The 12766-nt window shown below is 42.0% G+C and overlaps 1 protein-coding gene across 1 annotated transcript; it reads left to right on the forward strand.

Moving 5' to 3' along the window:
* Nucleotides 1–302: 302 nt before the first annotated feature.
* slc6a9 (solute carrier family 6 member 9) lies at nt 303–12405 on the forward strand (the record flags this gene model as incomplete). The annotated part of the gene is made up of 10 exons (XM_083991546.1): nt 303–579; nt 2176–2308; nt 2437–2571; nt 2912–3015; nt 5738–5975; nt 7368–7502; nt 7603–7702; nt 9808–9908; nt 10649–10819; nt 12145–12405. Exons 1-10 carry the CDS (start codon nt 317–319, stop codon nt 12403–12405), a joined length of 1641 nt encoding a protein of 546 aa, XP_083847672.1. The 5' UTR covers nt 303–316.
* Between the last annotated feature and the right edge of the window lie 361 nt (nt 12406–12766).

A 12766-nucleotide genomic window follows, 5' to 3' on the forward strand; every position in this document is an offset into this window, starting at 1 on the left:
AGTTAAGGCTGGCAGATTAATTGAATTGTTTTCATTGGTGATGGTGAGCTAAAGATATAAATGCATCTCAGCACAGAGTGGCATCATTTTTGATAATATCAAGAATCAATATGTTAAACTAATGAAACATGGCAAAGTTAGAGAAGTGATAGAGTTGTTGTTGTTGTTGTGTGGAGATTCAGTGCATCATAAACAGATTAGATCAGAGTTTATTACAGCTTGTTGTCATGGTAGATCACCGTTAGTGGATGTGAATAACAATATTCTTCCATCTTGTGTGTATCCTGTCTCCCTCTCCTCAGGCGTGGGCTACGGGATGATGGTGGTGTCCACCTACATTGGGATCTACTACAACGTGGTCATTTGCATTTCCTTTTACTACTTTTTCCAGTCCATGACGAAGCTGCTGCCGTGGACCTACTGCAACAACCCCTGGAACACGCCGGACTGCAGCGGCGTGGTGAGCAGCAGCGGCCAGCTCAACGCCAGCCTGGCTAACGCTACCAGCAGCCTGGTGGCCGGAGTGTCCGAGGTGGTCAACCGCACCAAGAGGACCAGCCCCAGCGAGGAGTACTGGAAGTAAGTACCGGACCAGCAGCGATGTAATGCAACATGTGGTGAAGTTTGACTACTGCTCTGTTGTTATTCTGTACTGCACCAATATAACAGCACAACGCCAGGCTGTTAAATAGAGAGGGGGATGGCAACCCTCACTGGTTTAATGAATATTGCACCCAAAACATCCCATGATTAATTAAGAGACTGTGTTCACCTCTTTTTGGACAACGCATCTGATGCAACAACTTGCTATACACACAACCTTGTGCCATGAGCTTTACATCATGTGCATTGGATCAATATACAGCCTGAGGAAGCACACTACGGTTTGACTTGTTAGAAGTAAGCAAAGTGTTGGAGCAGCTTTAAAGTTACACTTCCACTGAAACACAATTAGATTTTTAATTAAATGTATTTTTCAGTATTTAGTCTGAGCCTTTATGACAAAGATCATGCATATTGAAGTGGAAAAAGTAAATAAAAATAAACTCATGGATTCTGACTTATAAGGGCCAGAGGACTGAAATCATGAATAAATTGTGTACACAATGCAATTTAAAATGTCATACATGTATACATTTATGTAAACCATTATTACAGTGTTAGTCAAGAGCGGATCTGTTGGAGAGAATATTTTGATTAAGTTTTGCCACGTTATGCAAGTGACCCCTTCCGTATTTTTAGGCTGTTCATATTTTACACAGAGGTCAAAATTGACTTGCACCTGTTCGATAAGCTCGCCTCAAACATGCCCCTTGTTTGCCGAAAGCGTTCAAATATTTGGACTAGATGTGACTGAAGCGCAGCAGCGATCCGCAGTGACAAACAGGAGGTTTCTCATCTTATGTGTCAGTTTTTGGAATGAGCTCTTTTTTTTTCTATCGGTGCAACCAGAGCAGGTCGGGTGTAGCCAGGTGCAGCTTTTTTAATGTTTGTGTGGGTGCAGCTGCACTATGTGAAAAAGGATTCGGTGATGTGAACCAGAAATCAGTGGGTTGTAGCAATCAATTGTCCTCTTGAGTCACATTACACATCTGGATGATGTGGATTAGATGGATGAGAGCAGAGAGAGAGGACAGAAAATTAGACAACTGTAATTTTCCCAAGTTTTTTTTTTCCGAGCTTGTCGCACGTTAACCCAGGAGAACTTTCTGTGGTCACTCAGCAGCCGGGTGTCGCACGCATGACTTCATCAGGATGGATTATCACGTGTAATGATTCTGCATTTCATCCTGCTGCTTTCAGCTGCCTGTAAGAATTTAATCAGCTGCAGTTAAAGGCTTTCACACTGTGCAGCAGCAGTTGGTGTTGTTTAGGATTCAGCGTGGATCTGCAGCTCAGTACAAACCTGTTTTCATACTACTATATTTGTATTCAATGTATTTTTTATATATCAATGTAAAAGTGTTACCGGTTTAGAGAGTATAGTATTTTTAGTCCACTGATTGAATTCATACTGATTAAATTTCAGAGGCCACACAGAAATGTTACCACAAAGATATTGTATTTTTGAGCTACAACAAAATATTGAAGTACTACAGAATAGTACTACACAATATTGAAGTATCTTCCTGTATTTGTGTGTGTTGTGTGTTTATTTGTCTCTCTGTCTCTCAGACACTACGTGTTGAACATCTCTGATGACATTGGAAACTTTGGAGAGGTCCGTCTCCCAATCTTAGGCTGCCTGGCAGTGTCCTGGTTTGTCGTCTTTCTCTGTCTCATCAGGGGTGTTAAATCCTCTGGAAAGGTCAGCCTGGCACACACATGCACACAGATGAAGACACACACACACACACACACACACACACACACACACACACACACACACACACACCATCTTTTCTGACTGAGTGTTTGTGGTTTTGTTTTGTCCAGGTGGTGTACTTCACAGCTACGTTCCCCTACCTAGTTCTGACCATCCTGTTCATCCGTGGCATCACCCTGGACGGGGCCATCAACGGCATCAAGTACTACCTGACTCCACAGTGGCAGAAGGTCCTGGATGCAAAGGTACGCACTCACTCACTCACACACACACACACACACACATACACACACACTCACTCACACACACACACACACACACACACACACACACACACACACACACACACACACACACACACACACACACACACACACACACACACACACACACACACACACACACACACACACACACTCTCTCACACACACACACACACACACACTCTCACACACACACACACACACACACACACACACACTCTCACACACACACACACACACACACAGGCAGATGGACAAATAAAGCAGAAATAGAAATAGATTGTTTGTCCTACCTTTGACTTGATGTGGGTTTGTTTTGTAGGTGTGGGGAGATGCTGCCTCTCAGATCTTCTACTCTCTGGGCTGTGCCTGGGGTGGGCTCATTACCATGGCTTCCTACAACAAGTTCCACAACAACTGTTTCAGGTTGGTGCTCCAGACTTTAGATATACAACAACACTGCAAAAACTCTAAATCTTTCCAAGAATATTTGTCTTATTTCTTGTCAAAATGTCTCATTTCTAGTCAAAACTAAACTCTTTCCACTTAAAATAAGACTCATCACCTAAAAATTAACTTGTTTTTAGATCATTTTCACTTGTTTCAAACACATTTTCACTTGAAATAAGTAGAAAAATTTGCCAGTGAAAGCAAGTTTTCTGTGTTTGTAATAAGAAAGAAAAACTTGCTCCACTATCAGATTTTTCTACTTATTTCAAGTGAAAATCTGCTTGAAAGAAGTAAAAAGTGTCTAAAAACAAGCTACTTTTTAAGTATAATTTGATTAGTTTTGACTAGAAATTACATTTTTACTAGAAATAAGACAAATATTCTCGGTAAGATTTTGAGTTTTTGCAGTGAACAAACCGTTTGAATGGACTCGTTCAACATTTTGGCAAATACCTTAATTTACTCTCTTACTGAGAGGTGGACGAGACGGTCGACACCAGTCTCCCGTTTGTATTGTAATTATAAAGCTAGAGCCAGGTGGAAGCTAATTCATCTTAGCTTAACATTGAGATGGGGAGAAACAGCTAGCTTGGCTCTATATGTGTTTACCAGCAGCTGTAAACAACATTAATTAACAAAATATAGTTGTCTCTTTTACCTGTTGTGAAGTGACAATTTGTAGTTTTATGAGCCTGACACCTTCTGCACAGAACCAAGCTGTTGTTTATTTTTGCTTCCCTTTTGTGGAAAGCTAAGCTAATAAGCTACTAGCTCCAATTGTCATCTAACTCTAGCTGCAGAATCAGCCTGTATGAAAATGTCAAACTATTCCCATAAGAGAATAATTAGCCTATATGTATGCTTGTGATCTGTGAGAGTGTATCAAGTCACAAAATATTGGTTTCCCAGAAACAGAAGATTTATGGCTGCGTGTGTGTGTGCATGTTTGAATTTATTCAGTTGGATCTTGCTAAACATGTACTAGTGTGAGGTTGCTGCAGCCACTGTATCCACACACTCAGGTTTCAGTTTTAAAATCCTTAATGATGATGAACTGGAGGAGGTCAGGTTTTACCTAAAAGCAGCGCTGTGCCACAGCAGCTACTCTGGGAGTTTCTCGCTGTGTGAATGTGACCACGCTCATTTTGCACCAGGCTTCATTACACTGGTGCCGTGTCTCAGCAACAGGACCAGCGTCTTATTATTTCCACTAATGAGAGAAAGTAGACAGTGAGGAGGCGTAGAAGGAGATAGGAGATGAAGTAAGGGGGAGGAAAAGTGGGAGAGAAAATAGACTTCCAGACAGGTTGTTTGCTGGCTGCTTGGCCTCCCCCAAATGAGTCAGGGTTAAAGAGCAATGGAGAAAGTGAGAGGAGAAAGGTAAAGCAGTCAGAAGGTAACTAAGACTACAGGTCTAAAAGGAGAAGGAGAAGAAGGTGAGATAAGGTGAGACAGGGGGAGGGACAGAGATAATACTTTCTTGGACTTGGAGTTAAGAGGCTGGTCGCGGCGCGCCTGAACACCAAGGGAACGAACGAGAAGCCAAGGAGAAGGTTAAGATGGAGTAAAGGGGACAGAGGAGGAGATAAGGAGAGGAAAAAGATGTCATTTACTCTCCTGAGCTCGTCCACACACGCTGACAGAGTGAGGCCGTCGGGGGTTGAGGAGAAAGGCTGAAGATATCATTTGTTCCTCTGCCAGGAGCTTGAGGTTTTGCTATCTGCGCACACAGCAGCGCGGCGGTCTAATCAGCTTGTGTTCTGCAGCTCCGTCCCCGTGGAGCCACTCTCTGCACTCCTGTAACAGCATCATCGCCTGGAAGTGCACACAGTGTAGGAGGTGGAGGGGGGTGGGGGGGGGGCTGACCTCGGAGTCATCAAAATTGACCCATGTGATAAATCTAACGAGGAACAGGAGGAAACAATGCACTCGGCTACATGAGCCAAATATGAACAAGGTCAAAGTCAGAGTATGGACCTATAGTGGTTTATAGAGAAACACACTGTCTTATTGAGAATAGCGAAGGCTGTTGCTTTATATCCCCAGTGTTTGAGAAAATCACTCTTCAGCACTCCAGTAACAGTGGATACGTGGCTCAGTGTTTAAAGGAATATTCCAGGCATTTTTAAAATGCAGTTTGATCTGTTCAAGTGTGGTCATTTAACAAATGATCTATAGTTTTCAGGACATCTTGTTGCTGGATGAGTGGCTCTACACTGTATACGAGTGTCAGTGGGACATGTACAAAGAAAAGCATTGCTCTCAATCACCTCTCTACACCACAGATTTCAACTGCACAGGAACACTTGTTCATTTTTACCATTAAAAATTGTCATTTCATTTATCAATAATCAGGTAGTGAACTGAGAATAGTAAAACGATATGCTTGTTTTTTGGAAAATCATTCAATGAAGTAGCATTTTAATGATGAATTCACATCATAATACCTTGCTTATTCTATAACTGACTAGTAAAGTGAAAAAGAAAAATATTAATATTGATACTGATATTAGCTGTGGCCTAGATTTAAAATTAATTTGTAAAATTAGATTATCACTTTTAGGAGAAAGATGTAAGTTTTCCATTAGCACAAATTAAATGAAAGGGTTTCTCTCCACCAATGTTTTAACAATAGCAAAACTTAACAACAACCTGTTTCCATCAGCATGATGTTTTGTTCCCTCTCTGACACACACAGAGACAGCATCATCATCAGTATAACCAACTGTGCGACCAGCGTGTACGCCGGCTTCGTCATCTTCTCCATCCTGGGCTTCATGGCGCACCACCTGAACGTCCCTGTGTCCGAGGTGGCCGACCACGGCCCGGGGCTGGCCTTCGTGGCCTACCCAGAAGCCCTCACTCTGCTTCCCATCTCACCGCTCTGGTCGCTGCTCTTCTTCTTCATGCTCATCCTCCTGGGACTGGGGACTCAAGTAAGGCTGGGACACTTGTACATCTCTGGTTTGTCCTTACACCTCAGTTTAAACAACAGTCCCACTATACTAATGCATAAGTTAATTAATTATGCAATATTAAACATTTTATTTTGGGATAAGTATGACAGTGTGGTGCCTTAATGCCTTATGCTGTGACACTTTGATCAAATTCTACTTAAAATCCTTCTGTAACCTCAGCTGTTGGTGAATGTATGTATGCTATACAGTACTTGTTAGTCACAGATACTTTTCGCTATCTCTCTATAGATTTTAGAGACTGTGTTTTTCTTGTTTGTGGCTAGAGCTAGATAAAATTCCACTGAACACTCAGCTTGGCAGATATCCATATCCATAAAAATGCTACACAGAACCTGTTATCTGCAGTCTGTGCTTGTGTGTTTAGTGCACAGCTCAATGCTGATGCTGTAAATGGGCCTTTAGTTGATCACTGACAAGAATTCGGTGCATCAGCAGCTCAGAATTAGATCGGATCTGGATCTGCAGATGTGTTTAAAAACTGGTCGTATTACAACCTCTTCTCCTGGAAATGCACCGGCAGCTGAAGCTCTTATCAAGGGACAAGTAGCACCAGCTGCTCCCAGCAAGACACCACTTACAAACTTACACATAAGGCTTTTGCTTTTAAATGCTTTTTATTCTTGACCCTCCAGTTAATTCACTGAAATTGAAAATTTAATATATTTGTGCTTCATCATGCTTCAACAGACTGCCCCCCCCCGCCATCCCCCCCACCCCCGTCATCCCACAATACTTTCATGACAGGGAGCTGGTAAAACCAGAGCAAACTGAGGAAATGCTATCATTGCTTTGTAATGAGGAAACATAGGAAGTAATGTGAAAAAATAAAAACGAATATAAAAACTAAGCCCTAAAATTAAGTAAAAGAAACAAAACAACAAAACAGTATAAATATATAATTTTAAAAAGTATGTACACTGGGTGCTGCCCTCAGGTCCTTAATGAAAAGATGACTCGCCGTATGTTTTAGTCCTGACTTTTGGTCTTACTAAAAGACAACTACCAGAGGACCTGTGTGCTCTCACAGGCTTGTATAATAGAATCAAATCTGATAAATATGAGGGAACAAGACCTTTAAGAGCTTTGTAAACCAGAGAACTAACCGAAACTAACAGCCAGCCAATGCAGAGGCTTTAAAACTGGTGTGACGTGGGCTCTCTTTCTGGTTCTTGTCTCTCTTTCTGTTCCTCCTAAAGCCGAATTTTGTAGTAGCTGTAATTGTGCAATACTGTATTTGGATGTAGTGGATGAATATGTAGCTGGTTGAAACATTACAAGTATGAAGGCTGTAAAACCCTCAGAGCACTGTTTACTCCCTGTGTCACCATAAACCTCTCATCCCTGTGTTAGTTCTGTCTGCTGGAGACCTTGGTGACGGCCATCGTTGATGAGATCGGTACAGACTGGATCATCAGAAACAAGACTGTAGTCACACTTTCTGTGGCCGTAGTTGGATTCCTGCTGGGGGTACCACTAACAACACGGGTAAGTCACACACACACACACACACACTGTTTACTCTGAATGCAGCCTGGTTTTCCTTCATGGAAGTGAAACTTGGACCTCCTCTGTTCTCTGTGTGCAGGCGGGGATCTACTGGCTGCTACTGATGGACAACTATGCTGCTAGTTTCTCTCTGGTCATCATCTCCTGCATCATGTGCATCTGCATCATGTATATTTATGGTAAGGAGTGAAAAAGACTGAGTGTTTTTATCATCTGCATTTGACATGTATGATCATGGCAAGAAACTGACATGTTTAAAGGGAACAATGTATGTTCTGAGACATTATTATAAATCCATATACAGCTTAGTGGTTCACTAATTGGACATAACCAGAGGTAATGACTCCACAGAGGGAAGGTTTCAGTACAGCCATAATTGAGTCTGAAAGCAGAAATACAGTTATGTTCATAATAATAGCAGTGTGTTTAAAAAGGTGAGTAAACCTCAAAATTCTTCAAATAAATTGTATTTTAAGGAACACAACTGCATTGGGGACACTGCACATTCTATGTCAAACCAAGAAAATCGGAAAAAGTAATTTAATTTGATCATATTTTATAGAAAGTCAAGAAATATAATGTTAAAAAAATAGCAGTGTTGACATCTTTCTTTACACGCTTGCTGGTGTGTTTGGGGTCATTTCCTCTTCAGTACACGGCAACATGACTCAAACTGATCCATGATCCCTGGTGCGATAAACAGGACCAACACCATAGTAGGAGAAACATCCCCATATCATGATGCTTGCACCACCATGCTTGTGGGGGGGTGAGGGTCTTCACCGTCTTCACTGTGGCTCGAATTCAGTGTTTGCAGGACGTGTGACAAACTGTCTGTGGCCCTTAGACACAAAAAGAACAATCTTACTCTCATCAGTCCACAAAATATTACGCCATTTCTTTTTAGGCCAGTCAATGTGTTATTTGGCAGATTGTAACCGCTTCATTACATGTATTTTTTTGAACAATGGGACTTTGCGGGGGCTTCTTGGTGGTAGCTTGGCTTCACATAGACGTTGTCTGATTGTTACAGTACTCACAGGCAATCTTAGATCTTCTTTGATCCTCCTGGAGCTGATCATTGGCTGAGCCTTTGCCATTTTGGTTATTCTCCGATCCCTTCGAATAGTCGTTTTTCTTTTTCTTCCTCGCCTTTCTGGTTTTGGCTGCCATTTTAAAGCCTTTGATATCATTTTAGCTGAACAGCCTATCATTTTCTGCACTTCTTTATAGGTTTTCCCCTCTTTTATTAATTTCTTAATCAAAGAATGCTCTTCTTCTGAACAGTGTCTTGAACTACCAATTTTACTCTGTTTTTCAAGGACAAATGCACAGCCAGCATATGCAGCATCAGTTGCCTTGATCCTTGAATAAGGGCCACCTGTTTTTTTTTGTTTTTTTTAACTTTTTATCGGGCCACCTGTTTAACACCTATTTTTTTTCACATAATCAATTACCTCAATAATTGAACCTGGCACTGCTATTTTTTTGAACACGCCCCTTTCAGTAAATGATTCAGTTTCACAGAATCAGCAGCATGCACGTCATGCCTGTTGGGTCTGTTGCTTTTCTATACCTTTACTAAACCTTCTAGAAAAAGTTGAAATTCTAACAAAATCAGTGGTTTATCTTGCTAGTGATGTCGGACTGCTATTATTTTGAACACAACTGTATTTTCCATCAGCAGTGAATGTGAGTCGTAGCAGAGCCAGGACTAAAGATTCTGCAGCACCTTGTCACGACATGACTTTTACAATTATTCATGAAGCTACCGTGTCAGCTCATAATTATACACCCGTGTTCAACATTCACAAGGAGGAAAATACAAGAGAGGCACAGAGAGAGATTATTCTCCACCAGTGAAGAGACAGATGTTAATACCGTAGTTATTGGATGTTATTTGCAGAATTTATTCCCCTTTTCAGTTTCACAAGCACACATTAAAAATTCATTCATTGTGCATCGGAAAGAGTAATTATTCGATAGATTTATATAGTTGAGGCATGAAAGTGTCAGACGTGATGTTTGTAGACCACAGAAGTCGTAGGCCTGCATGCTCACTGTGAGAGCAGCTGTTGACAGTGGAGGTTCTCATCAGAGCATCATGGAGTGTAGAGTGCAACCAACCTATCAAACTGGATTCGGCTCAGGTCACCATCTTTAGTAGAAACATGGAAGACATGATAAAGATTGGTCCTTGAATGCTAAATATTGATAAAGAGTCAAAGTAACCGGACAAACTGCACGCTAAGTTTGCTGAATAATGATTTTGTTTTCATGGCAGGTCACACGAACTACTTCAGAGATGTGGAGATGATGCTGGGATTCCCACCTCCTCTCTTCTTCAAAGTCTGCTGGAGATTCATCTCCCCCGTCATTATCTCTGTGAGTCAACACACACACACACACACACACGAACACGCTTCACAGCAACTGATCAAAATGAAACACCGCTCATTGTCCCACTTCCTGATTTGAGGAGTTTTGCTTGACAGACACCACGCTCTGGTCCGGTCCATTTAAAGGGAGCACGGGCTTCTCCATATTCCTGAGTTGCTGACACATTGTTAGGCGCTTGACCTATATTTCCAGCCGCCATCAACACTAATCTGTTTGGCTGCTGTTGGCCCTGTTTCCAGTATAAACCTCTAAAAGCAAATCTTTTTGACTGGGAAACGGACACATGCAGCCGCTATCAATGGTATTTCCCAAGCAGGCGTATTAGTCCACTAAGCTTCTGGGCCAACCAAGAAACGCATTGTTGTGGATTACTGGTCAGATTTCAGGCACTTTTGTTCTCTCTTTCATTTCACTACACAGATGAATGCCCCTCTCTCCAGGGGCCTTCGCTAGAGCTGTGACCAAACTCACTGCTTCACTGCTGCGGGGAACCGTCAGGATTTATAGTTAAAATCATCTGCAACTTCTAAAGCGCACATCTGCTGCGCTGCTGGCTGCAGATGTTTCACCTGTACAGAGCAACGTTTTCTGGATGTTCACTGTGTTTACTCATGTTTCTTTGTGTTCACCAAACATTTGTGCAGATGATCTCAAACACACTGGATGTGGTTTATTTGTTAAAGTCACATGTTCACACCTTCTCCGTCTCTTTTCTTTCCGTGTAGTTCATCCTGATCTTCACGGTGATTCAGTACAAGCCCATCACCTACAATGACTACGTGTACCCCGGCTGGTCTCTGGCCATCGGCTTTTGCATGGCCATGTCCTCAGTGGTCTGCATACCCATCTACGCCCTCTACAAGATCTCCAGGTCCCCAGGGGCCACCTTCAGAGAGGTACCGACCCCTCGGCTGCTCGTTGCACTGTGGAAACCCCTGCTCTGAAATACAATATAAAACAGGCTTATACAGTGGATGGTTTATGTACTCGTTCAACAGTTACAATACCACTTCCGCACCTTACAGAAAAACCACATGAAACACGTGATTCACAGGTGAAACATTGTGCACATGGAAATCATGTTATTTGCACATGGGGAACATGTGTAAAACATATTACCTAGGGTTGCAAAGGGGCAGAAAATTTCCAGTAAATTTCCGGTAAATTTCCAGAAACTTTCTATGGGAAGGTAAGATGGGGAATTTTGGAAATATTCCAACTTGGAAACTTTCCATGGGAATAATGGGAATTTATGGGAATTAACTGGAAATTGGGGATCATTTAAACAAACTGTATCATATCCAAAAATAAATGGAAATATTTTGTGTTGTAATAAGTAGACATCCATGCAAAATAATATATATAATATAATATTCCCGTTTATTCCCATATATTCCCGTTAATTCCCATATATTTCCATTTATTCCCATATATTTCCGTTTATTCCCATATATTCCCGTTAATTCCCATATATTCCAGTTAATTCCCATGGAAAGTTTCCAACTTTGAAAATTCCCAGAATTTTGCAACCCTGATATTACCACATGTGGAAAATGGGTTCACATGGGAATTCACATGTGATTCTGTAGTGGGAAAATACACTTTGTGGGGCCTGTCCTTATATGTTCTGTTAAAGGTTGTAAAACGTTGTAAAACTATGTATGGAAGAAACGTAGGAATGTGTATTCAGCATTTTGACAATCACCTGTGGCTGCTTTTGTTAGGCTGAACACGGTGCAGGACCGTATATGGAGTAGCCGTCAGGAAGTGACGTATGCACCACAGCTGCTGAAACATTGTGACGTGTATATGAGCAGGATTGATGACTATGGCTGTTGCTGTTCAGGAACGTCCACTTGCAAGCCAATAAACCAGCAAGAAGCTCATCTTTTTTTCCCCAACAGATTCACATAAAATTGGGCCAAAACCACATGTGAAACATTTGGAACATGGGAATCATGTTATTTGCACATGTGAATCACATGTGAAGTTCACGTGGTTTTACTCTAAGGGCATTTTCTTCTACCTACATATCTAGATCTCTCTCTCCTAGATATCTACAGTATATTATCTATCTATCTCAGTGTCAGGTAAAAAGGTTTTGTTCAAAGCTTTGAGGAAGGAGTCTAGCTTTAACTATTCATGATTTCAGCTGCTGTATCTTTCATTGTCTCGTACAACGTTTTGGTCTAAACTTCTTCTCTCCCTCTACCTGTCTCAGCGGTTGAAGTTTGCCTGCAAAGCACATCCAAAGTGGGGCCCGGCCCTGAAGGAGCACCGGACAGGCCGCTACGCCCCCATGGCCTCCGAAGACACTGTGGAGGCTCGTCCCCTGAAGGAGAAGGAGGAGCTGAAGGAGGAGCTGAAAGAGGAGGAGAAGGAGAAGGAGAAGGAGAAGGAGAGGAAGGATGAGATCAGCCTCACCATCCAGGGAAGCAACGGCTCCACCAACACACACAATAACCCCAACCCCAGCGCATAGACGGCACCCCACTCTGTCAACACTACTGGGCACGCCCCCCAATCTCCACCCCCACCCCCCCATCTACTCCTTCTCTTCCTCCCTTTCCCTCCATCCTCACCCCACTTTCCCACAGTCCTCTGTGGGGGAGATCCTATTCGCTGGAGACCTTTACATATTGTAAGGGCTTATTATATCTATCCTAACCTCTTCTATCTATCTGTGTGTTGTCTCTAGATAAATGAAGAAAAAAAAAAAAGAAAGGAAGAAAAAATTGGGTCATCATCCAAAATATTTGCGTGTATGTTTAGTGTGTGCGTGCGTGTGAGTGGGTTGTTAATTTGTTCAGCATAATTTAATAATGCAGTTTGTTTTTCCTTTC

The sequence above is a fragment of the Trachurus trachurus genome, assembly GCF_905171665.1.
Source record: "Trachurus trachurus genome assembly, chromosome: 17".
In the NCBI taxonomy this organism is placed as follows: Eukaryota; Metazoa; Chordata; class Actinopteri; order Carangiformes; family Carangidae; genus Trachurus; species Trachurus trachurus.